At 44.4% G+C, this 25599-nt stretch overlaps 1 protein-coding gene across 3 annotated transcripts; it reads left to right on the forward strand.

Moving 5' to 3' along the window:
- Window positions 1-1826: 1826 nt before the first annotated feature.
- On the forward strand, window positions 1827-25471 carry VGLL3 (vestigial like family member 3). 3 transcript variants are annotated; one of them, XM_068180583.1, is made up of 4 exons: window positions 1827-2105; window positions 11094-11346; window positions 16574-17083; window positions 23258-25471. In XM_068180583.1, exons 1-4 carry the CDS (start codon window positions 2013-2015, stop codon window positions 23299-23301), a joined length of 900 nt encoding a protein of 299 aa, XP_068036684.1. In that variant the 5' UTR covers window positions 1827-2012; the 3' UTR covers window positions 23302-25471. The 3 variants fall into 3 exon arrangements, with proteins under 3 accessions (XP_068036684.1, XP_068036683.1, XP_068036685.1); XM_068180582.1 differs by having other exon boundaries at window positions 1830-2105; window positions 11091-11346; XM_068180584.1 differs by lacking the exon at window positions 1827-2105 and adding an exon at window positions 2193-2333 and having other exon boundaries at window positions 11091-11346.
- Window positions 25472-25599: the final 128 nt, after the last annotated feature.

Raw genomic sequence — 25599 nt, forward strand, 5'->3', positions numbered from 1 at the left:
TAAGGACCGATAGTGGATTTTCTCCTAAAAATGATCAATTGGTATTGAAAGAATTTGTTTCTATTTGTGATTTTACAGGCTTGTTTTCTCACTGTTATTAAGAGTAGGAGGGTTTTGTTCTGGGTTTTTCGGGTGTTGTTTTTTATAAACTAACACCAGGCCTCGTTCTCACTGCATGTGAGAACGTTTTACCTCGGACGGAACGGTGCAAAACCACCCTCCCTAAACCAGCAAACATGTTTCACAATCCTCTGCGGCACACGCTTCCCGGGGAGGATCTGCGAGGGTGGATAGCAGCCAGTCGTCCAGAGGCGAGGAGGCCAGGTGCCAGGAGACAGGGAGGCCAGAGGAATGCCTGGAGGCAGCCTGGCCATGTACTTGCGGTAAAACCCTCCAGGTCAGGAGTCAGGAGCAGGCTGGTGGCCAGGAACAGCGAACTTCAGAAGGTGGTGCTTGGTATTGCCGGCCTCCGGCTCCTGGGAGCGCCGCTGGAGGGATGATGTCCTGCCTTGGGCTTGCTGCAGTAGGAAATGAGGGGAAACAGATTTCTAAAATGAATAGGGATCAAGCAGAGATGTGTAGATAGCAATCAGCACCTGGATTTTCTGTTTTGACAAAGAAACCGGTCAGGAGCCCATGCAATTTTTATATGCAAGTGCATTTTACCCTTGCAGAAACTTTGCAGTGACTGCAAAGGTGAATGCTTCAGTGGGAGTTCATTTGCATAGATCTACAAAATGCAAGAAGAACAGGCTGTCAGAGTGCTAGTTAAAAAGCATATCACTACCTTAAAATCTGTATGCACAAAACTTTAAAAAAGAAAAAAAAGGGGAAAAAAAGAAACTAAGTATATCTGCAGGAAATTGGATCTTTGTTCAAAGTATTGCAGTTTGAATGTTTTGGGGATATGCTTTCTACAAACAGGGAATCCTAGTGGGGTCAGACAGAGCTGTTTTAACCTTGTGTATTTATTTAAGTGTTCTGGCCAAGGGGATATATCAGTGTGTTTGTGTGCATATATATAAAAAGAGAGGGAGAGAGTATAAATTTAGAATTTTTGATCAAAGGGTTCAATTTCTGGCCACTATTAAATGTAGGTAAACTTCAAAACAAATTTTGTGAAGAAGAAATTTAAAATAATTCACTTTAGACCTGATGAGAAGAATACAAGGGCAAAGAAGTGTAAATCCTTCCCAGGCTCATAAGCATGGATAATGCTAACAAGGCATAGTCTTTTCCATGTGAGGAATGGCATCGAAAGCCTCCAAGCGTGGCACTGCAGCAGGGCAGCTTGCTGGCAGAAATGTGCACACAGAAGTAGGCCAGGAAAATATTTGAATACAACTGAAGTCATTACAACCAGATCCGAGTTTTCCATATATTTTTCAAGCTGAGAAGTACACTTACTTTTCTTTTTTTTTTTTTTTTTTTTTTTTTAAACATTGTAGTACAAATGTGGGGAGGGAAGAGAGACTCCGGGCTAGTTCAGCCTGCATCCAACATGCATCCATCCTCCTGTGTAACACGTAGGTTCTTCCTTCCTCCCAGATGAATTTCCAGGATGAATCCCTGTGGAGCTGAAGCGTGGCCCATACAGGTGACACCTACTCCAGGCAGCCCTCGCTGCTCCAAAAACGCTCACCGGAGCGCTTCCCGCCGGCAGCCGGGAGCGGCGGGGCCGCGCTCCCGGAGCCCGTCGATGTTACCCGCGGGGCGGGCGGGGCTGGGCAGGTGCTGCGCGCCCGCGGACCGGGCGGGCGGGGCGCGGTGCCGTCCCCGCCCCGCGGCGCTGCCGCCGCCGCCGCCGCGGCCGCCGGGGCGCCCCGCGCAGCCACGCCGCGCTATAAGTGCGGGCGCGGGGCGCGGCGGCCGCCGAAGATGCGCTGGCAGCCGGGGCTGCGCGGCGCCTGGCCGCGGCCGCCCCGCGCCGGGGAGCGGGAGCAGCAGCAGCAGCAGAACAAGGAGGAAGAAGAGGAAGGGGGAGACGGCGGTGGCGCGGGGCGGCCGCGGCCATGAGCTGCTCGGACGTGGCCATGCAGCAGCCCGCCCCGGCGGCGTGCGGGGCGCCCCGCTATCTGGCCGCGCCCGCGGCGGGCTGCGCGCAGGTGAGCCGCGGGCAGGGCAGGGCAGGGCTGCGCGAGTGGCCGCGGTGCGGAGGACCGTGAGGTGCGGGGGTTTTTTGGGGAGGCCCCCCCTCAGCGGGTACATGGCGCATCGCTGGCTGCCCTGGGCGGAGACCTCCGCCCCGGCCAGCCGGCGATGCGCTCCGCAGCCCCCGGCCTGATTTGGAGATGCGGGGAGCTGCTGAGGGTGCCCCGGAGCAGCGGAGCCTGGTAAGACCTTTCCTAACAAGAAAAAAGCATTTCCCCTCGAATTCTTGCATCTGGCGGGTGGATGTTGGCTTGCACAGCTGGCGTGGGGCAGGAGGAAAAAGTTATTTCCTTACTCCTCTCCCCCTTCTGTCCGCCGTCGTGCCTTCCTTGCTGGCTCTCCCTGCCCGCCCCGTTCGCCGGCTCGGAGCAGCTCCTTAGCCCGGCGCGGTGCGGTCCGCGGGCGCGCACACCGGCGGAGCCTCCCGCCGGCGGGGACCCGTGCTGCTCCCCGCGGACGCGGCGCGCCGCACCGCGCCGCCGCTCGCCCCGGCACTCCTGGAGGATCGTCTGCGGCGAATTTCCAGCTGAATTTGGTGATCAGATGTATTTTTTTTTTAAGTGAATCAGGAAATTCTTATCAGGCTGACAGCATTTTTAGACTATGCAGTGCGTGGGTGAAGTGGGACTAATATTGACTTGGCCCTAATGTAGTCATCTGAGAATACATTTTTTGGTTGTTGCTGCATTCCATAAGGTTTTATCATTATTATCCATGAAGATTGTTTTCTCCGTACATGGGAAGTGACCCCTAGTATCAACTTGCCTGGGAGACACGAGTATGGGCTGAAACATTAAAATTCCGATCGTGTGTTGCTGGGTTTTTTTCTTTATTGTTGGGAGACAGAGCCCATTTGCAAAAATGATACCTCAGTGAACTTGTCCAGGTTGCTCATGTTCACTTTAAACGCGAGCTCTGGAAAACTTGCGAGTTTTGCCTCTTGCAGTGTGCCTTTGCTATTATTTTTTCTCTAATCTTGGTCAGAGCTTGCAGAAGCTTCCGTCTACACAGTAATTTTACTTAAGAAGTTTGTATTTGGGTGTCTGGAGGTCCAGTTCTTAGCCTGAGTGCTTTGGAGGGAAAATTAATAAAAACTATTAGCCTTATTCTCTGACTGAGAGACCTAGAAGTAGAAAGCAGCAATTGAAACTCTGCTGAACTTCCTGACATTTAACTCTGGAAGTGGTTGACTGTGTTTCTCTTCCAGATCTGTAAAACACTTAGTATGGGGAAATGACTGTGTCATGTTCAAGTGCTAGTGCTTTTCATTTTCAAGCATAGGTATGAAATTTCTTCCTCTAAATGCAAGGCCATATCTAAAATGTTCTAGGGGCACCCTAATGAACGCTGAAGTTTCTTGAAATTTTATTTTAAACAAAGTGAGTTCTTGGGGGTTGTGCTGTTTAAGTAGAGGTAGATAAGCAAGGCAAGAAATGTAGATAGCTCTGATAAGCCAGTACAGGTCTTGAGCTGGCACCATAGATCACATTTCCACTAAAAGCTTTCTAAACATGGCTATCCTACATGTTATTGACAGTTTAATTTAATGAATCCTGGTTGCACTGGTTTTCCTGACACACTTGGAGCTGAAGAGTCTTCACAAGCTACTTGGATGCCAGTCTGAAAAGCTGAGCTGTTGTTGCTGAAGAAAATGTTGCACCCTCTACTTCTAACAGCTGCTAACTTAGAGTGGTTTATATGTTTTCTCTGAATCCAATGTTTTCTAAATAAAAAAAAAAAAACAAAACAAAAAAAAAACAAACTAGAATGAGCTCCTCAAGCATCAAGATTTATTGTTTGGGTATGAGTGACATTTTGCAAGTTTCTGTTCCTTCACAATTGTCCTGTCAGAGATGCTTAATTAACTGGTTAGAGAACGTAACAAAAAAAGATGAAGAATATGTTGCCAGGTTTTTGGTTCTTACACATGTGTTCGACATGTAAAATGCTCCTGCACTCTTTGTGAGGATGATGACCATTTTAAAGAATGTTCCTCTTCGCTGGAATAAAAACTGGTTTAAAAATAACAGTGAGTGAAGATGAATTAGTGGGATACCTTAAAAATAAGTCTCTGCATTGGAGATGATACAATGGAGCTCACCCTAAAAATATCCGAGGACTCCACCAAGGCATTTTTCAGTGGTATTGTACTACGATGGTATCTTTAGTTTGTGTTCTGAGAGAGAAGGGCACTTCTATGCTGTGCTGCTGTTAGCTTTCCTTTCCTTCTCAGGGCAAGGAGATATAGGTGTGTCACTCTAACTAAAGCCTGTGCATCTCCACAGGTATTTGTAGTAAAGCCATCTCAAATGTGTAATTGGTTATGCCTTGGACATCAGTTTTGTGCGCTTTACAGAGCAAAGCAGCTCTTCAGCTGTGGAGCTCAAGTTCTGGGCTCTGGGATCTCTCTGGAGAGCCAAACCCATCGTGTTTCTTTGGGTCGGGGCAGTGCCTGCAGCAAGATGAAGGGGGTTCAAATGCTTCTCTCCTTTTTTATATTTTATTTTTAATGGAAAAATCTCAGACTGCTTTTAAATGCTGGACTAGTGTGCACCTGGCTTGTGCAGAAATGTTGTAGCTTTAGGGGGTGGTTCATCGTGCCTTTTTAAAGTTTCCCCACACTAAAGTTATTCCCACATTTCTGTATCTGTATTTTTTCCTCCCTTAAAATCAGCACAGAATTGATTTTTGCCTTGCACAGAAAGGCAGAATTTCTGGAAATGTAGCTTTCACCCATCCTTAGCCAGGAAAGGACTTGCTGGCAAATGTAATTTAGATGGGATTTTTTTTCTTTTTTAAAGTTCTTAGTGGACTGAAGCCTGAATTCCTCTTGAATGTTAATGGGAGGGGAGGCTTAGCACCTTAGATCTTTGAGATTTCTCAAGTCCAGGGTGCTTGCTGGAAGGAAGTAAGTGAAACATGGATATATACATGCTCATATGGTGCCAGAATGAACTGATGAAAATGGGGTGTGGCCCTGATTTTCCAGATAAATTGGGATTTCCGTACTCCTTTGCCAGAAGATGGAGCGAGCGTGTGCCGGTGTTAGGATACGAACGTGTTTCTGTGTCTGGTGGGGAGCTGTGCAGGCATGAGGGTAAAAGCCTGCAGACTGGCAAAATTAAAATGCTCTTTGCTGTCCACTTTGCTGAGGGGCTGTGCAGCTGGAATAGTGAGCTTTGGCTTTCCTATGAGTTGGGTGAGGAATGGGTGTAACGGAATTCGGAGAGGCTTTGGGAACACGTAATTGCAGCAGAATCCCATTGTATTCCTGGCACACAGGAACAGCTTGTCGTGTCACCACAGGCTGGGCACAGCAGGCTGCAGGGCTGAAGCTCAGGTAGGACTCACCCAGGCTCGCTAACACACCAGCTAAAGACCTTTGGAAGGGGAAGTTACAGTAAATGGTAGTTTTGGAATTTCTCCATGGTATGTAGAGGCAAGCCAACATCTAAGCCAACACCATCCTTGCTAAATCAAGTCTTGCATAAGGAATTGTGATATGATCAAGTCAGACTTTCTGCTGGCAGTGCTGTAGTCAGACTGTGTCCAGAAAAGGCCTTGTCTTCATTAGCAATTTAGGTGATTAACTCGGCTCTTCCTTCCAAACTGACAGAGTTGCAGACAAGGACAGGTCACATTTGATGCTGTGTCAGCTGACTGTGGCTAAACCCCAATTCACATATTGTAACTTGTTTTTTCAGTGAGATTCTTTGCACCATGTGCCCCCAGCTTTTGAGGATGGGCTTGTTATACTACTTATGCTGTGTGGCACTCTGCAGTGTCTGATGGCAGGTAACAGCAGAGTATGGCTTCACATTCAATTTTTGCCATTCAGATTCTTTCTCAGGACTGTTCCTTTGCTGTTTGCTTTACTAACTTCTCTGGAAGCTATATAACCTATGTAACACATCTACTCTCACATTCACAGTGTGTAAAACCTGGGTTAGGTCTTGCCCTATGTGTGAGGTTTTTTTGCTTGTTTTTGTTTGGTTCAATCCCACGAGACATCACTGATTTAAAAAGTTTGTCTTGCTTTACTCTGTCATTCTGACTGGGACCAAATTCTCTTTGATCTTCCTCTAGCTACATAAAATTAGACCTTTAAACTTTTAGGGTACATCTCTGTTTACATGTACAGCAAAAGGTGTATAAATTCATTCTTTTTTCACCATTTCCCTCCATCAGTGGCTCAGCTGAAAACAAGCTCTTACCTTACTCATTTGTGTGGGTAGAAGTTAGCGTTTCATGTTTTTAGGGCAGTGCCATAAACATATGTTTCAGGCCCAGCATTCAGTGCCCTGATTGCTTGGAATTGTCTTCTTCCTTGAATACTTTCTGTGTTATCAATAGGAGCCTGCTTGGCAGACAGCTCCACAAATGGAGGACTGTCTGAGGATTTGCCTCGAGTTTGTTGCTGGAATTCCGTCTCAGAAGCTTATGTCAAATGACAGCCTTTTTCTCAGGATAGGGTCATATAGTGTTTCCTCAGCGTAGTTATTCTTTATTTTTGGTTCCTGTTCTTTTTCTCATAATGGAAAATCTGTAACAGGTGGCCACAGGCACACCAGACTTTCATGCTTGGGAGCATAAAGGACCATATGCTATATGGTGGCATGTATGGAGATAATAAATTGTAGGAAAAGGCAACCAGTTTATGTGAAAAGTAAGAGCTGGCCTGAATTTTTGATTCAAACTTGGCTGAAGTAAAACCTTCTCTGTTCTCAAAGTATGGTTGTTTTATTTTGTTGTTGTTTTGCTGGCTACAAACTGGTTTCTGCTGGAAGTGACTTTTTTTTCGATTTGCAAAGAGGAATGTTCTGACATTTTTACCAGACACTCTGGGTGAGACCCGGGACCCTTGAAGTCAGTTGGACTTCTGCCACAGGCTTTAATGTGGCCAACATTTCGCTGCATGAGAACCGTTTTGCTTGGTTCTGGGTAGGGTATGTCAGAAAATAACAGGAATCTTCAAGGCGAGGATTTTGTGTGAGATTTTGGACTAGATGTTTTCTTGGTCTAAAAGTGCTCAGGAAGACAGGATAATGATTGTTTAGAATAAACTTCCTTTATAATATTCCCATATCAGCAGTGATATGCTGTTGACCTTCAGTTTCCTTTTGTTGTACGATTTGAAGTGAAGGGTTTAGATTTTCTTTGGAATAGCCTGTTTGTGAATATATGAAATAAAAATAATGTTGGTTGAAGCTGAATTCAGTCTGGGCTGTACAGCTCTTTTTACTCAGAGATTGTGCTGTTTCAGCCATGAACTAGGGTCTGTTATCTAAGGGATATAGGTACGGAATTCCCCTATTTTCTGCTTAAATTCTGTATTCTGAATTTAAGTTCTGTGTTCTATGTTTTGGCCGAGGGAAGATTTTGGGTGTTTGTTTTGTTTTTCAGAGGCTGCTTAATATCAATCTCTAGTGTAAGCAAGGGAGAGGTATATTTTATGAATATATTAAAGTACTGAACATTGACCAGAGACAACACCGTGTTTGGTCAGAAAATACTCTTTGTAAAAATCTTACAGATGCAGTTGGCTGCTTAAATATATGCTAGAACTGTTCAAATGAAAAAGCACAACTGAAACTGGACTGGCTGAAGTCAGTTACCATAAACCTACCCTGGTGTTTGTGGCTTTTTTGTTTTTGTTCCCTCACACCCCATGATTGTGGGACAAATTCATTTAGCAGCTGATGATCCTGCATAGTTTTCCACTCACACAACTGCAGTCAAAAATACTGTGAGAAGGTTACTGTTAAGGTCAGAACAAAAATTAGGGGATTTATGTGCAAACAGGGTATTTTAGCTGTGTTGGGGGGAAAAAACCCTCGCATTGTCAAAGGATGTATACAGTGGAAAGCATGTGTTGCATACAAGGAAAACTTATTGAATAACTTTCTCTCACTGTAGTGTCTTACTTAAGGAGTTTTGCAATTACTGCTGATAATTTCATCCTGAAATGCAAATTAATTAGATTTGTGTCTGATTGTGGGCTTGATGTTTTGAAAAATCTTTTAAATTTAGAACTCTCAAATATATACAATTTGAGTTTGTAATTAATTCCCTTTGCAAATAACTCACTGCAAACCACAACTTTGCACTGTAAATAATCAATCCACACACAAGGCCTTGTTCTTGTCCATCAGTTCTACTATCTTTTTTTTGTTGCATTAGAAATTTTTTTTTTACATTAAAAAAAAAGGTCAGATTTGGTGTTTTTTAAAGGAGCAAGTGCTCAGAGCATCTTGTCATGACTGTCTGTGGACTGGAGGGGAGGGAAGAGAGTTGAAATGGAAAATGAATTAGATTCTTAGGCTGTGGAAGGGGGAACATTCCTGCGCAGAGAAGCGACTCTGGAGATAAGTTTTAATTTCCTGAGCTCCAGTCCCTGTATAGGAACATTGGAAGACTTCCTTCCTGATCACCAAGTCAAGCCAGGGGCTGTGTTAGCGGTGTGTGTCTGTCTGTAATTGCGTGCTTGTGCCTGCATTTGCATAACTGCAGCATCAGTGCAAGCACCTGTAGGGATGGGAGTCAGCTTTTAATGTGTGCTGCCTGTGTTCAAGGTCTGGCATGTAATGGACCTGTTTAGATTTCTCTAGAGGATTTCTTTCATACTTTGTCTCTACTTAGAAAAAAAAAGCCCAAGCGAAACCAAAAATGAGACAAGCATCCTCCCCAACCACTTCTTCTGCATTCTTAAGAGGATCTGAGCTGTGGTTCAGCTTCAGGAATGGCCAAGTTGCTGAGGTGGATGCGTTGCAGATTTCCAGTGCACGTGTCTCCTGTATGTGTAGAACTGTTTCTGTCTTACTGAGGTCTCAGGGGTCCATGATTACTCAGGCAAAAACCATGAAGCTCACTTTGAGTGATACCCTTGTAAGCATTTGGGTAACAAATATTAGGAGAACTTTCCTGAGATTGATGTTTGTTTACAGAAGGCACGAAGTGCTTCCAAAAAAATTGTAGGTTACCTCAAATTCTGCATTTGCAAAAATATGTTTACAGCCTCAGACTGTTTCATTTTAGCAGTTCTAGTTTCTAATAAAACTGCTTTGTTTTGCTGTTTCTGTATTTTTGTTTGTTTTATTCATTTTTATAAGTGAATCCCAGCGGTTATCCCATAAGTCTAAGCAATATTGTGCTAAACTGAGCCACAGTATAACTTGCTTAGTGAAGCACAGATTCACTGGAAATCCAGGCCATTGCCTGGATATCCCTGACTGAAATAAAATTGCGTGCGTCCCTCACTGCAGTTTGTGCAACAGCGTCTGAATTAATGGTATCACTGAACTGCTTTACATTTATCAGTTAACCCACTGGAATGTCAGATACGTTGCTTAAGTTGCTGTGAGCTTTAAGTATGATAAGTTTTAATGCCACTTGCCAATAGCTCTTTCTTACGGTTATTTTTCAAAATAACCGTTCATAATTAAGACTTCGCCCCGGAGCATTTATTTTGTACTACAGTGAGAGAATTTATCAGATGATATGATTTTAGAGAGCGCCGAATTTAAATGTATTGATGGTACAAAAGGTCAGAAAACAACTTTTGAATATTTTAGAATTCTACAAGCATATTTATTGTAAAAATGAAACTTTATAGACTGTGTAGTTGTTTAACTTTTTCTGTACATCTACTTCGGAAAAAGGATAAAAAAGCCATAAACTTAAAGAGATTCTGATGGCGCTAGAGTGTTGCCAAGCAAACCATTAAAGATAAGTCAAACTGTAATTCTATAGGAATGCTATGAAATACTTCTGCATATGGACTGTAGTGGTTTTTGGGTTCCTGAAAGTGCTTGTGTGTAAAGTCAGCTGTAGAAATGGCTGGCTAGCTAAAAGCTATGATTCCTGCAGCTTGACTGTTGTGGGGAGAGGTTTTTTCCCTGTGAAAACAGTTGTAAAGTGGAACATCTGAAAAATATGTTCCATGCAAAATGGATCTTCACACACATTTATTTTGACATTTAGGTTTGATTTGAGAGAGAGAGAGAATATTCTGAAATAGCCATTCACAGATGGCTTGTGAGGGTTTTAGTTTTTTATATGCTTCTCTGTTTTTGGTTTGGGGTGGATTTTTCTGCATGTGTTTGCGGACTTGTCAATCCCCCTCTTCCCCCAGATCACATGTTTAATTTTTTATTACTTGAATTTTTTTTCCCTTTTCCCAAAAGCTGGTGTTAAAAAAACAAGAAAAAAGGAAAAGAAACCCCATCCACCCCGACCTCAAAACAATAACAAAGCACCCCAAACCAACCAAAAAACCAAGGTCTCAAACCCCTGACCAACCCCCAGTCACCACCCCAAGGTATAACTTCCTGTGATAAAAATTCTGTTGTCAGTGAGTGAAAATTTATGCATTTTGTGGAGTTTGATAATACAGTAGAAAGTTTTTCAGGAAGCAGGAAACTCTCCCACCTTTACAGCTTTAGCAGTAAGTGCAGGGAATCCAGAGGGCCCTGTACACTCAGCTGGAGGAGTGTGCCCAGAGAAACCTGGTGCTTGCCCAGCTGGATGTGTGAAATGCACATGCAGTGTATCTGACCACCCTTCCACAGGGCTGGGCTTGACCTCTGCAGCCTTTATTGATGGAATATCCTCCCCAGGTGGGAGTCAGGAGGGAATTGTTAGAGCCTGTCTGCTTTCTTTTGAAAGTATTGAGTGAAAGCTGGTGCTGATAAATTGTGGTTGTGAAACATGCCTGAGAAGCAGGTCCATCTCTGTGAGAGGAATAGAGACTCTTAAATGGGCGCTGGTACTCTCTTTGTGGAATGCCCATGTGAAGTATCCAGGTAGTCCAGATTTAATTACAAAATGAATAATCAGTTATTCTGTGTATTCAGTTATTTTTTGTTAAGGAAACTGTATGTTGAGCTTCTGCTGAGTGCCATCACTGATACATCTCTTCTTTGTTTTGTTTTTAATCCCAGAAGAAGTTAGCTGCGTACAACAAGATGCAGGAGTCTCTGGAAGTGACCCTTCCCAACAAGCAAGAGGAGGATGAGAAAGACCAGCCTGCCGAGATGGAGTACCTGAACTCTCGCTGTGTCCTGTTCACTTACTTCCAGGGAGACATTGGCTCAGTGGTGGATGAACACTTCTCGAGAGCTTTGAGCCAAGCCAGTAGCTTCAATTCAGAGACTGCCCTTTCCAAGAGCAAGGCAGGGCTGAATCCTCTGTGGAGAGGTAAGAGCGGCAGGAACTCGCTCTCTGTGGCATGGCTTGCTCGGGCTGCATTGCAGTAACACACACTGCACTGCAGCTGAAATTCTGCTTCTCTGTGGAAGTAGAAAAATCCCCCTCAGATCTCCAAGAGCTGAGGAGCTTCTTGGGTTGAGTGATCTGAGGTGTTAAAGGGGGAGAGAGCCAAAGGCATGAAAGGAGCAGGCGTCTCCTGCTCCTGTCATATCCTGTCTCTGCCAGGGGCTGGGAGGGAGGGAGCTTCACAAACGTCTGCTGCGAGGTTGGAGGCTTTTTTTTTTAGCTGCAAGTGTGAAACTTGGCCCGTGAGGCAAGAGCAAAGCTGTTTGGGGTGCTGGCCTTGAACGTGAAGGAAACCTATGCAGCCTTCTCGAGTGACTTTGCCAGGTGATGAGGATTTGTCCACGGCTGCTTTCCAGGTGGGGAGGAGCCAGTGCAGGATGGAATGTGCTGGGGGGCAAGCCCTGGCTCCTGTGGCTACAGCCACGCAGTATTTTCCTTTGCAGCGTGCTTGTGGGAGAGGTACAGATGATGTTATGGTTTGCTGGATGTAAAATGGCCATGACATTACTCTGCCTCTAAGCAGGAAGCAGAAATGTGGTAGGTTCTGCAAGGCATTTACTCGCTGTCCTAACATCTACCACTTGTTATGCACATAAGTGCTTATGTACTCTATATGTATTGATGTGACAAAGAGCAGATCTTGCCAGAGACACTAGGTAGCCCTAAACAGACAAGACTTCCAAATTGGAAAAAGTGTGGCAGTAAGATGCTGTTTCCATTTTGCTGGATGTGGCAGTCTGGGTGTTTTTTAAGATCCCCACAGCTGCATTGTTTCTGATCACATCCTTACGTGGACTGGCAGAGAGGTGCAAACTAAGCAAATGAGTGATGGTGAGCAATGACCTTACCCTGGGTTGAAGAGAGAGGTACTGTGGGATCTGAGCCGGAGCAGTGGTGTTCTAATCAGTGATGTGGAGGTGAGACTGCTCTGATGATAGCCACAGATACTAAGGAGAGATGGGATATTTGGAAATTGTGAAGAGAAAAATAGCACAGAAGAACTTGCTTTCCAGAAGGATGATGACAAATCCAAGGAAGTTTAAGCAAAGGTCAGCACAAGTGGCTGGGGAGCTGGAGGAATTTATGGCTTGAGCTGGGACCATTAACGTTAATGGGAAATTTTCCGTTGACTCGACTGAGAGCAGGATTGAACCTATGCTTACTAAAAAGGAGACTGGAGTGTTTATAAATGGCCCAGACAGGCTATAAATGTTTTAGCAACAGGATCAAGGCAGTCCCCAGAGACCCCATGCCCACAGCAAGCCCTCTTCAGCGAGCTTGGGGATGTTCCGTGGGTGTGGTTGTGTGTCTTCCCTTTGGCCTCAGACATACCCTGTTGTTTTTCCCTGTCCCCCCTCCGTGGTTTCACAACCATCCCCAGAGGGCTCTGCAGGGAACATGAGTGGCCTGGTGTGAGGGTTCTCCAGCCATGCTGCCCCCTGACCCCGTGTGCTCCATGCCCTCAGTGGGGAATGGAGGTTGGCGTGTCCTGAACATCTTCTTGGAATAAAGTAAGGAGATACACCCTGTGCCACCCCTGCACCTGCTGGAGGGGCGTGAAAATCCCTGGGGAGGCTGCTGGGAGCTGAGAGCATTGACTGCTCCAGAGAAGAGAAGCTGACAGGAGCTTTTTCAGAAACCTCTTTAGGCCTGATGTATTTCTGCTTGAAAACAAGGGGAAAGGACCAACACTGTCAGCTTGGTCTTCTGGTGTATGCAAAGATGCTCAGTTACAGCACACGAACGCGAGCTTGTGTCCCATTACCTAAAGAAGTTAAAATATCATTAGCTTGAGGTTCTTCCATAAATAACCTTCATGGGTAGTCAGAATTGCTGTCAATTTCTTACTCGGAGATAAATTAGAAAGAAAAATAATTTTTGCAATAGCTGTTTTGGGAGATTCAGGTTTCAGTGAAAAGTGTGTGAGCATGAACTGACTCCCCTGCTCACTGCATTTTCTTCTTTATCTGAAAGGAGGGATTAGCAATGTTTTTGACTTCTTTTTTCATCTTTTTTTTGCTTATTTTCTTTTTTTTTTTTTTTAAGGTGTTCTGATAAAAATGCAAAATCTGATTTTATCATTAAGGTGATATTGCAGAGGGTTTCTTTGTTTTTTTTGAGGAGGGATTTTGCTTAAATATAAAAACTAGAACCTGTTCTGAAAAGAGCAAGTATTCATCATTTGCATGTTGAAGCGACTGATCAGGTTAGGCTAAAATTATTTGGAAAACTGATTTTTTTATAAAATAAAGTTCAATATGACAGGCTTGAGTAATGTGAGTATTGAATTTTAGGTGTAGCTGCCTGAAATCTTTCGCCAGTGCTAATGATACCTTGACACTAATGTTACTTTAATGATATTTTTATCAACGTTTTGGTCCTTGCTGGAAGTGTTGGGTTGTTTTTCTATCTTAATTTTCCTTCCTCTTGCCTTAAGTGAGAGCTGATGCTGTGCTACAGAAAGCTCCATACATTCTTTTCCTTTGTTCCAGTGTGTGCACTTCTGGCATGTTTTCAGTGTGTGTTGTGAACATTTGGGTTGGCCACAATGAACATTTGCATCAACCACAACTTTGTGGTCGCTGGGATGTTGCCTTGTCCCTGCCTCCCTGTACTTAGGGTAGGAAATTGTGGTAACTGTAGTATCTTTCTTGGCAGACAGTTTTTTGTGAAATGCCTCCTGAAAGGCCATGGAAGCACAGAGATTTTGGATTTCTATGTTTTTTTCTTTCTCAAGAGCAGTGTGGAAATGGCTGTTTCTCTGTGTTCCATGGAGGCCAGGTATCCCTGAGCACTTGGGGTGGGTGAAATTTTCCTGCATGTTTATGTGACATGGACTGAGCCTTTATGTCCAGTGACAGGACTGACCTTTCCCAGTGAGAATGGCCACACTCAGTAATGCCAGTGGGGGCTGGCCCATGACAGTGTCAGGCAGCAGTGACGGCTTTGTGAAACCTGCACAGGTTTGCAAAATGGAGATGACCAAACATGTTTGCTGTGGCCTGGACCTCCTGCATGACTCCTAAAGCCAAGCTGTTATGCAATCTGGGGTGAATTCACGTTGGCAGATTCAGTGGTTTAAAGTGCTCTCTCCTGTTACTAAAGCTGTCCTGCAGATACTTTGTGGTTTTCTGTGCTTTTTTGAAGTGCAGAGCTTTGGATTTAGGGCTTTTCCATGCAGATAACAGCCAGATAGTGTTCAAAAACTCGATTACAGAGGTTAATTTTCCAGAGTACTGGCAGAGCATTGTCAAGCTATGCTCCTCTGTTAACTAGTGTGGAAAACAACAGAGTGGACATGAAGTTTGATTTTTTTGTTGTTGTTTTTTTTGATTTTTTGATTTTTTGTATCAGCCCTGCTGCCAACAACACAAGCTATACATACTCTCCATCTCAGAGTAATCCCTTTTTACAAGGAATTGTTTACAAACAATGAACAATACCAATTTTGGTGGAGTGCTAATGCTTCTGTAATATGCTTGAAGCTCTCTGTAGGCTTCAAACATGAATTGCAATAAAAATACATTGATAAAAGCAGCCCAACCTTTTGAAGAAACCCATGGAGTGCAGCTTGCCAGGTAAGTTTGCAGCCTCTGAAGCATTTTGGCACAAAGCATCCACAACGTTTGCCCATGGTATGTTTGCAAAGTTTGTTTCCAATATCGGAAGTTAATCAGACTCAAAAACTGCCCAAATCAAAGCCAACTGATGTGTGGAAAAATTTCTATGGTTTTAAAACAGAGACACGACTGTCCTAGTGATGCAGTCAGAAAACACTTTCAAGTTTTTCACTTCCAAAATATTTTTGTATAAGCAAAGTTCATAGGAAGGAGTGTTTTGAAGAATCTGTTCATTCTCAATGGTGTCTTCACCCAAGTCTCATTCCAGCTGCTTATTAAACAAAGCAAAACAAAAGGTGATTAAAAAAACCAAAAACGTACTTTTACAAAAGTTATGAGGAACAGAGGATTCCTCGCCTCATCAACAACTAAACTTCCCTGGCTTTATTCTCCATAGGCTATTTTTATGACTGCTCTTTCATCAGAGGTGAAGTTCAGTATTTTTATGTTTCCATCTTTGACCAAAAAAAAAAGTCCTATTGGAGCTGAGAAATACTGCATGAAGCAGTACTTTCTAGCATGAGCTGGCAAGAGGATTGTGAGACTGGAGAAGCCAAGACTTTGCTACACATCAAAAACACTAACTGCTCCTTCAAAAGAGGAATTTTTAGAATGTGATTTCATAATGTGGAGGTATTGGAATCCATTTAAATATAATCTGGGCCCTAGCTGTAAGAAGCAGCAAGTCTTTTAGTTCTGACAAAAACCTTTTTGAGCTACATAGATGGTTCTGCTTTGGTTGTATGATCCTGTTGGGTAGAGGGCATCATGATATATTCTATGAAGGACTAACATAAGCTCTGTTAGACATGACCTTTACCCCATCAAAGCATTAGCAATTAGTTTGAGAAAATCAGGTATTCTTTTAGCTAAATGTTTCCTGTTCTGCAGTGTGAGCTGGTTCTCTTTCCTCTGAAGCATTTGCAGCCACAACAGCTGCCTTTCTAAATGACGTGATCTAGTCTGGTCAGGAGTTAGTGTCTCCTCACAATTCCTGTACCAAGATCCTGAGAGGGCTTTGACTCTACAGCCTGAAGAAGAAAAATATTCTTGGGGAGGGTGGGGGTGAGGGGGGAATCTTATGTATGTAAAAACCTGATGGGAGGGAATGAAGATGGGGGAGCCAGGCTCCCTTCAGCAATGCTTGCTGACAGAACAGGAGGCAATAGGCAGAGATTAGAAAACAGGAAATTCCATCTGAATACAAGAAAACTTTTTGTTTTGTTGGATTTTTTAGGTTGGTTGTTGCTTTTGGGGATTTTTTTTTTTTTTTGAAAGGCTGCAGAGTCTGGAGCTCACTCAAAATCTGACTGGTCATGGTCCTGGACAACTGCTCCAGGTGACCCCACTTGAACAGGGGAATTGAACTACATAATCGTCCTACCTCAAATGTCCTGTGATTCTGTATTTACTGAGGCAGCTTGAGTCCAGCATTACAAACTTCAGAGAGCAGCAAATCATTGTGGGGTTTTTGTCATGGAATGTGTTGTTCAGCTTCAGTCACACTTCACTTCTTTCCTCCCCACCAGAAAGCTCAACAATTTCAAGCCAAAGGAGCGGATTCCCAACCTCGTTTTGGACCAGCTCTTACCAGCCTCCTCCTCCACCCTGCTTAAGCGGAGTGCACCCCGATTTCCCCGTGACTGCACCAGGCACCTTCCCGACACCGGATCCCAGCAGCTGGCCGGGACACGGTCTTCACCAGACCGCCCCACCTGCTCCCCCGGCCGCCTCTGAGTCCTGGCATTACCCCTTAGCGTCTCAGGTGAGCCCCTCGTACGCACACGTGCACGACGTGTACGTGCACCGCCACCACCCTCACCCCCACGTGCACCACCACCACCACCACGCCGCTGGCTCGCACCGCGACCCCCGCTACGGCTCGCTGCTGGTGCCCTCGGTGCGCGCCGCCAGGATTCCTCCTCCCCAGTGTGACGTGACGAAGGCGGACCCCGCTGCTGTCGCCGGCGCTACCTCAGCCTGGGCCGGAGCCTTCCACGGGACAGTGGACATTGTGCCGAGCTTTGGGTTTGATGCAGGTGAGATGGTTTGGTTGGGTTTTTGTTGTTGTTGTTGTTGTTGCCTGTGACTTGTTTGAGCAGAGCCATGTCCAAATGTATTTCCAGGTGGGAATCCGTCCTGTAATTGCTGTCAGGGCAGCTCTCCCTGCCTTCTGCTGAGACCTTTATCTGCCTTGGTCCCATTCAAGCCAGATGAGTTGTGCCACAATCTGCAATTTTTGTTTGTTTCTTTTTATTTAAATCTTGTGGGGAAATATTAATTATGTTTCCATGAGGAAGTTCTCAGCTTGTTCAGCTAGTTCATATGTGCATCCACCAATATTTAGCTCCAATAAACTAATAACTTGCAGTACATGAGGACTGCATCTTGAGGTGGAACAGCTCAGCATTTCCTTCCTGTGTAGTATCCAGGCGTCACCTGGAGAATACAGGTCCTGACTGAGCTGTTCTTGCCATCAAACTAAATATCCTTCTATAGGGTATAGGCAGAGGTGTGTGAATTAAATTCATTTTACTTCAGGGTCTGTAGTCTGGACTGCAGACTATGAACTCCATCTGTGTCTGTGGGCTTTGAGTGGCAGTCTCTTGTCTCAGTATCAGTCTGGCAGCCCTCAGGGTGTGAAGTTTCTTGCAGTCAGGTGACTGACAGTTCCCAGTGTATCCATCCTGGAGCTCATGGGGCCCACTGGGGGTTCCTTTTTCGGTTTGATATTTATCTCGCCAGCAGCAATCCTTGCAGATTAGTACTTCTTAAAGACAGCATGTTATCTGATTTAGGAGACATGAGGTTTGTATCTTTGTTCCCTTTTTCTTAAACTATTTGTCTCCATTTTTGATAGCTCTCTCTGACTGGTTCAATGTGTGCGAACCACTTCTTTGCCTTGATTAGTGGACAGGGGAACAAGGAATGGATGGAGGAAAAAAGGCTGTTTCTTAAAGATGAAATACTATGAACCTAATTCAAATCTACCTCTTCCCTTTAAAGCAACTGGGAACCAGTAATCTCTAAATACTATGCCTCTTGCTGTCTTGATATCAATAAAACTAAGAAAAAGCTTATCAGGATTCTAACAGTGGACAATTTATATATAAAAATAACATTTCTAGCTAAACCAGCGATACAAGAATAATGACATTTTATGCTTTTGGGTACAGAATGATAAACTAACCAGACTGGGATCTTGAGAGTTTTCCTTTGGGACAAACCCCATAAGGGGAGTGAGCTGCCTTCTCTGAAGCATGAGCGGGCTGTCACTGCCACTGGTGTAAGGGACAAGCCCTACTGGACCCAGCCCCAGCAGAGCCCTGGTATTTGGCTTAACCTTTTGGGGGTGGAACAGAGAACTGTGTAAGGAATTGTTAGTCAGGAGAAGCCTCTGCCAGGCTTAGGTACAAGTCCAGCTTAGACTGTGAGTTGTTTTTAAGAGCCATTACCTCAAAACGGACTGGGTCCTAGCACTGCCTTAGAGAACAAGCACAGCTTTGGCTTGGTGCTGCCTGCTCCTTGTGAAAATCCCTGTGGAGGGGTACAGTTGGGTGCTAATTTTGTCAGGATCCTGATTTGGCAGTGCCTTGCATGTCATTTGGTTGCTCAGCGTGGGAGACGGTGGAAAAGATCTGAACTGTTAACTTCTGACCCATGCTTGGTTGTGTGGGTTTTAGTCTATGAGTTCCTGTGGGGAAAAAGGAAGAGGGGAAACGTGTGACTGGTTTGAAGAAACAGAATGTCAGCAGACTAACGTCTCACTAGTTTGAGGCTATTCAAAAGGGTCACACGCTGAAACACAGCAGCAAAGCCCTGTTAAGCAGCCCCACTTTTGGAAATAAGGGTGCAAACAATGAAACACAGCTGGTAGTGAAAACCTGTGACATTAAAATTATTTACTCTCGTCCTCTGCACACTCATCCCTCCCGTGCTTTCCAAGCAGAGGCTTGCTAGGAAGGGCAGGAAAGCTGAGCTTCCTTTGCAGCCTTGCCTGCAGCTTGTGCAGTTGAGACAAATAGGTTATAGGCACTTGAGGCATGGAGAGAAGAGGGAGCTTAACTGCCTTGGGGTTTTGTGTGCACATCCAGCAGAGTCATCCTAGGGAAAGTGTGGGGGGAGGAGGGGGTTGCTCAAGTACCACATGGAGTCACATCCAGCACCTGCTTCATGTACACTTCAGGGAAAGCAGATTTTTCTGGATAAATCTCCACATGATACAGCATTTCATTACATTTGACTCCAATGTCAAAGAGTTATCTCAACAGAGAGGCTACAAACTCAAGGGCCTGGAAGAGTGACATAAGAGGCCCTGGCTTTTAGTGACATAAAGTGCTTTCTCCAGAGTAGGGTTAGGACATAGTGGCAAGAATATGTCAGTTCTGAAAGTGTTTGTTCATATATCCTTGGAGAAAATAACGTGTGGAGCTGTCAGTATATCAGATTCCATGAGCTTCAGGTGATTTATGTTAAAGAAGTTAATTTGGTCTGTACCTGGACATTGCCTTTTGGAGTCCTTCACTTACAAACTGATTCTCCCTCTTCTTACCATGGGCCACATTTCTTGTGCTGCTGTCACATGGATTATAGGAACATGTGCAAAATTCCTCATGCTGAATTATGTGGAATGATAGTGTTGGGATCAGGGCAGGCTGACTGTAATCTTACCCTCTTCCAGCTACATTGTTACATCTCTTCCATGCCAAGCCAAATAATCGATCTCTTGAATGGATGATGCTGAATCACTTCAGAGGTTAAGAGGAGGTTCCCAGTGCATGCACGGTGTAGTTTGGGAATTGATGTTTCAGAACACATTGTGTGGGACATCAGCACAGCGCCCTTCACAGAGCTGACAAACTATTGATCTGTCTGGCACATCTGTTTGAACTTACATGGTCCTGTTTTAGGGGATGAAGAAGGATTTAGCTACCTGATTGCCGTTAAACGTGGCTTGATCCTCACGTTGTAGGCTGCAAATTAATGCTTTTAGAAGCTTCTGTGTCAGTCCAAGTGCAATTAAAGAAAGTGCTGGTCTGCGTCAAGAGCTGTTAAAACCTGCTAGGTTTGTGTCTGCTGGTGTGTAGTGTCTATCCAAAGTGCACAAACTACAATGCTCAATAGAAGAGTACATTTCATGTCAAGCATTGATATAAACACGTTGGAATAAGCAGAGATTGTTTGGATTTAGGGCTCAGTTCTTTGCCCTGCTGGTGTCAAGCAAAGCAAGGTCAGGCTGTCACCAGCTCTGCCTGTGGCTCAGGGCTGCAGCTGTAATCCAGTGTCACCACTAAAGCTTCCTGCTTGTGCTTAAGCCATGTCCAGCATTTCAGATCAGGGGTTGGGGAGGGGAATTCCTGTCTCACAGTGTTGCTGGTGGTTGTAGCCATCAGTGCTTCCCTCGGGAGCAGGGTGGGAGGTCTCCTGCACCCCAGGCCCTTCAGGTGAGCAGTGGGGTTTGGCTGTGCTGCAGGGAGCCCATGAAGGGAGGAGAAGAGAGCATCTTGTGCTTGCCACTGCACAGCCTAGGAGTATATCCTGTCCTGCTGTGGGACAGGTGTGCTGGAGGAGGCTTCCTGCAGCCCCAGAACACTAAAAGCAAAGCAGGACTTTGGCATGAGTGATGGCTGTAAATCTATTAAAATTAAGGTGTACATTCTTTATCCTGTAAAGTTATACACATTGAGGTGAGTAATTTCAAATTTAGGTGAATTAATCACCATCCTTTAGTCCTGGTTTACTAAAAATCCCCTTTTGGAAATGCCTGTATGTCAGTGTGTTACATGGAATTTGGAGTTTGAGGGGCCATTCCGATTCCTTCTGTACATTTGTCTCTGTTCACACACATCCCACAAGTTTGTCACAACTCGTTAGATTTGCTTACATGTTCCCACAGAATCTGCATAATGTTTGTGTGGCAATTAGCTCTAATGTAGGTGGCCCAAGGAAGGGGAATTTTGCTGGAGTGGCAGTGCTGGGTCATGCAGTGCAAGTGAGGATTTCCTTGCTGAAAGGAAAGCACTGCAGGTGGAAGCTCTGGGTGAGTGGCCGGCCTTGGATTCAGTGTTGGGACTGCAGATGGCCTTGCCTTGAAGGAGATAGGAATATAATGGCATGGAAAGTATTCCACATTCAGTTCTGTAAATAGGACAACTTTGTTTTTTTGGATTGTTTTCTCTTGCTGTTTAGAGTCTGTAGCTATACCTTAAACCTTCTTGTTACAGTTATTTGTGTCTTGCAAAGACACCTGCCTAGGAAGGTGCCTGTTCAGCTGGTTACTCCCTTCCTACCATTTGCTGCTGTCAGGTGGAAGATCTCTTAAACACGTGTGTGTCATTTTTTTAAGCTGCCAGGAGCCATATAACCTGTTTCTCTTCTTACAGGCTTCCATGGCCTTTGGTGTACTTTAGTGGTCCACTGGTGAACTTGAATGACTTCTTTATGCTCTGAGAGGTTTCTGCTCTCTGACTTTTTTTTTTTTTTTGGAGGGCATCTTTGTTTAAAAAAACTGTAATCAGCAAGGGAAAAATAGCCCCAAATTGTCATCACTAACTTTGAGGGAGCTTTGAAGGGAGCTAACAGCATTTCATTATGACTGTCTGTGTACGATGCTGCCAGGGAAGCAAACAGCTCTTAAGCAACAAGGAAACATCTTCATTGAATAAAGAGCCTCTGAACACGTTTTTATAGGCATGCTCCAGCTGAGGGATATCCCAGTTTTTCCAATCTGCAGGAACAGGTACAAGTGCATGTGAAGTGGAGCAGAAGGCACTAAACAAGGTTTGGTGCACCACACCCACGGGCTCTGCTTTCCCTTTCTCTTCACTGCTGGACACACAAGTGTTTGTACGCTGCCTGGGAATCCTCACAAGGATAGAGCCATATGCTCTCATCTCTTACGGGAGTGCTAATTGCTTTGCAGCTCAGCTCTGAAATGTTGATCATCATTAAATATTTAACTGTTTATAATCTTAAAGCAAGGAGGTAGTTCTCAGATCTGAACCTTCCATGTCTGTTAGGCTTTCTGAAAACTTATGGGTCTTCCTCCATATTCACTGTGTGATTGGATTTGGAAATGAGATCCATGCCTAGCACATGGTTAAACATCAAATGAACACAGAGCTTTGGTGGTTACAACATCACAGAGGTCTGGAGTTGCTCCTATTTACATTAGTGGTGAAATTAGCAAGTCAGGTGCCTTGGTACATTGCATAGCGAGAATGATGACTTGTAGTGGGAAATGTACCTTCATTTCATGGAATGTGATTTACTTGCCTCAAAACATCAATGGGCAGGTTTTAAATCATTGAGACTTGAGTGCCTTACTACCTCTGAAAGTACGTGCCTGGATGTGTGTCCTTTACTTTCCCAATAAATGAGTAAGAATGTATCTTCTTTGAGAAATTTAATCTGCACCTGCCCTGCTATTGTTTGGATTTGAGGTTTATGCCGTGTTAGGTGTGAATCGAGAGACAGGATCTCTCTGGAGCAGAGAAATCCCAGATTATAATGCAGGTTCCAACTCTATAATGCTAGAGCCACAACATAGCACCACATTTATTAGATAGTCCTCACTTTTTTACAAAGGAAAATGTTAGAGGAACTCATAATAAATGCAAGCTGAAAACCATTAATTTTTTCCCATGTGGAAGTACTAGCCATTCTTGGCTGAAAATCCTGCATTCAGTAGGTGAAATTACTTGGGGTTTTTTGCCTGCTGCAGGAACATTTTCCCTCACTCCTCTGCAAGGTGAAATGCCACAGAAACTGTGAATTCCTGAAGTGTCCCAGGCATTTTCTAGATGAGATGGTGTCTGTGGCTGGACCCTGCCTGGAAATATTACTCTACTGCCTACTGGATAATTGATGCAGATCTTTATGGAGGGTTTTTTCTCTCCATGCCATGTTCCACATGAGCTCAAACCAAGGAAGCGCATGCAGGAATTTTATCACCATTTCTGAAATGCTTGAACCACAATCAAACTTCAATATGGTTTAATTTTACCCCTCATAAACTAAAAGATTTGGAGCAGTTACACTGTTGCTAACAACTCCTATAAACTGTTAAATTGTCATTTGTTTTTTTTTCTAATTTTTTAAATTCAAAACTTGTTTATTTTAGTTGCTTGGGGAGGGGGAAGAAGAAACTATCTGATTTATTAATTTAATATTTATCAACATTAATTATTTTCCTTTTCTTTTCGGAAATGTAGGTCTACAGCATCAGGACAAGAGCAAGGAAACTGCTTGGTTCTGAGGTGCAGAGAAATTAAGACCAGCTAGAGCTGGAGTCAGCAGAGCTGGGCGGGTGATGCAGCAGTGGTTGACTCCTTCTGCGTGGAGCAAAGGACACACATGAAGATGAAGAGCCAACTATTCTGGTTTTGCTATTGAGCCTTTTATTTGTAAGGCTGTTTTTGGGTCCCACAGTGTTGGAAAAAAAAAAAAACAGAAACCTAACTTTTCTTTCTTTCCTCATCTGAGCCTGCTGCAGCTGGGCAACCTAACTCCTTTCTGCTCCTTTAACAGTGTTTTGTTTTGTTCAGCTTGATATTTTTATGAACAGTCTCAATAGTCAGGAAAAAGACTCTCCCTTGACTACAGTGCGCCTTCTTTCAGGAATACAGTATTTTGTAGCTCTTTGTGCATCTATTTTTGTAGAAATACAGAAAGTTTGGGTAAGGATCGATGGGCTATTTTAGGATGACATATTTTTTTAAAAAAAATTGTAAAATTGTTAAGTTCTGTTTAAAGAACTTGCTCTCAGAGAAGCACTGGCAAAAATGTATAAAATGCTATTTTTAGATGTCTGTGATGTGTTTGTGCATTTTGGGTTTTTTTTTGTTTGTTACCTCAAATGTCTTTCTTTTCTTTTTAAAGAGCTAAACTCCTTTGCTTCCACATTACTAGATTCTGATGTTTTTGTCCTTTTGTTCTAGCTTAAGCAAGTATAATTCGCACCTGAAGTTTCAGCCAAATATTTTTTCCTGGTGTTAGATTGTAGTAAAAGTGTTTTTGTTTTTCTTGCCTCTAATGGTGGCTCTGTGCTGTGCTGATTGTCAGACGCTCACAAACACCTTTAGCATAGAGCAAAGCTTGAGGTTACAGCAACTGCATTTCCAACCCATCCATTCTTTCAAAATGGACCAAATACTCTTAAATCGGACACGAATATGGGCCTCATCTATGACCCATTGAAGCTGTTGAGCACAGTTTCCCGCGGGTTATGGTGCAGGCCCTGATAGTGCTCATAAATATCAGTACAATCTTACAGGCAGGACTTTCACCTAAGCCATTTCAACGTGGTTGCTTACAACATCAATATTCAGGGAAAAAAAAATCCAGGTTTATAAAAATGTGTGGCTTGTGGAAACAAAAGGTTTTCAACTGGCCTGAGCAGCTCAAGTAGAGCACAAGGAAAACTCCTGTTGACTTCAGGCTGTGTTAGCCTGGGCTGGGCTGTGCCGTGGGGCTCGCGGGAGCCCAGCTGCAGCGCTGCATTTCGTAACCAGCTGGGCCTGCATGCACTGGGGCCTGGCCTGGCAGCAGCAGCGTGGCCACGTGGAGCCACAGCCCCTCTGCTTGGGAAGCCCCCCTGGCCTGGGCCTCAGCTCTGACTTGGCAATAAAGGCTTTGGTTGGAGCCAAGGTGGGCGCCATCAAATCCTGAGTAAGGGCGGCGAGGTCGCCGTGGGCCGGAGCTGGGTCGGTGTCTGTGCCCAGCCCTTGGGGACTCCAGCAAGGATCAGCGAGTGCTTAGATGGGACTGAGGGGAGCCCAGGGTCGGCACCTGGGTTGCTGGGTCCCGGCTATTGCTTGGAGGTGTTGCCCTTCTGCTCTGCGCACGCAGGGTCCCTCTGTAGTATTTCCTAAGGCTCTTGCAAAGCATCGTATTTCTGTCACCGCTGCTCTCAGACATCTCGTGTTTGAAAGACATGCCGGCCAAGTGGAAAAACCAAGATACAAACACATGGCTGAGATAAAGAGTTTAATTTTAAGGCACTGAGCATTGTGAGTGTAGTTTTGTCAGGTGGAAACCACATGGATCTGTGTGTGAAAGGGGAGGGGGAGCGTTGGGAAGTGCCTGCCACTCCGAGTTTCCCTGCACTGCTGCTTCCCTCCAGGCTGTTTGAACTTGATCCTATGAGGTGTTGAGCATTCTCCCTTGTCAAAGGAGAGGGCTTGACATGCTGGCACTGGAGGTATTAGGATTATATCATAATTTGGCAAGACCCTTAAGTCTCTACCTTGCTGATTTGAAGTTTGAGACAATGTATAAATGCTGAATGGACTATGCTTAAATACCGCTTTAAAGTAATAAGGTTGTAGTCTGTGTTGGGATGATGAATTAAATGTGGTGGGGGTTTTTTCCTCATCTTTGTAGTCCATCAGTATTTCTTTCTCTCAATAAATTTCATTCTCATGACAGTTTTCTATATTATTGCTGCTCTGGTGGAGCTAGCTCCTCAATTTGTCAATAAATTCATAATGCAGTGGGAAAACTGTATAGGAGGGAATGAAGTGCCAGCTGCCACAGTTCACTTTCTTATCAGGAC

Source organism: Anomalospiza imberbis, chromosome 2 (genome assembly GCF_031753505.1).
Source record: "Anomalospiza imberbis isolate Cuckoo-Finch-1a 21T00152 chromosome 2, ASM3175350v1, whole genome shotgun sequence".
NCBI lineage: Eukaryota > Metazoa > Chordata > Aves > Passeriformes > Viduidae > Anomalospiza > Anomalospiza imberbis.

Bases quoted from the DNA above. Each gene is read 5' to 3' on its own strand.
- VGLL3 (XM_068180582.1), top strand. From the start codon at position 2,013: ATGAGCTGCTCGGACGTGGCCATGCAGCAGCCCGCCCCGGCGGCGTGC. The intron at 11,347-16,573 runs GTAAGAGCGGCA...CCTCCCCACCAG, and splicing joins GCTGAATCCTCTGTGGAGAG to AAAGCTCAACAATTTCAAGC. The intron at 17,084-23,257 runs GTGAGATGGTTT...TCGGAAATGTAG, and splicing joins GAGCTTTGGGTTTGATGCAG to GTCTACAGCATCAGGACAAG.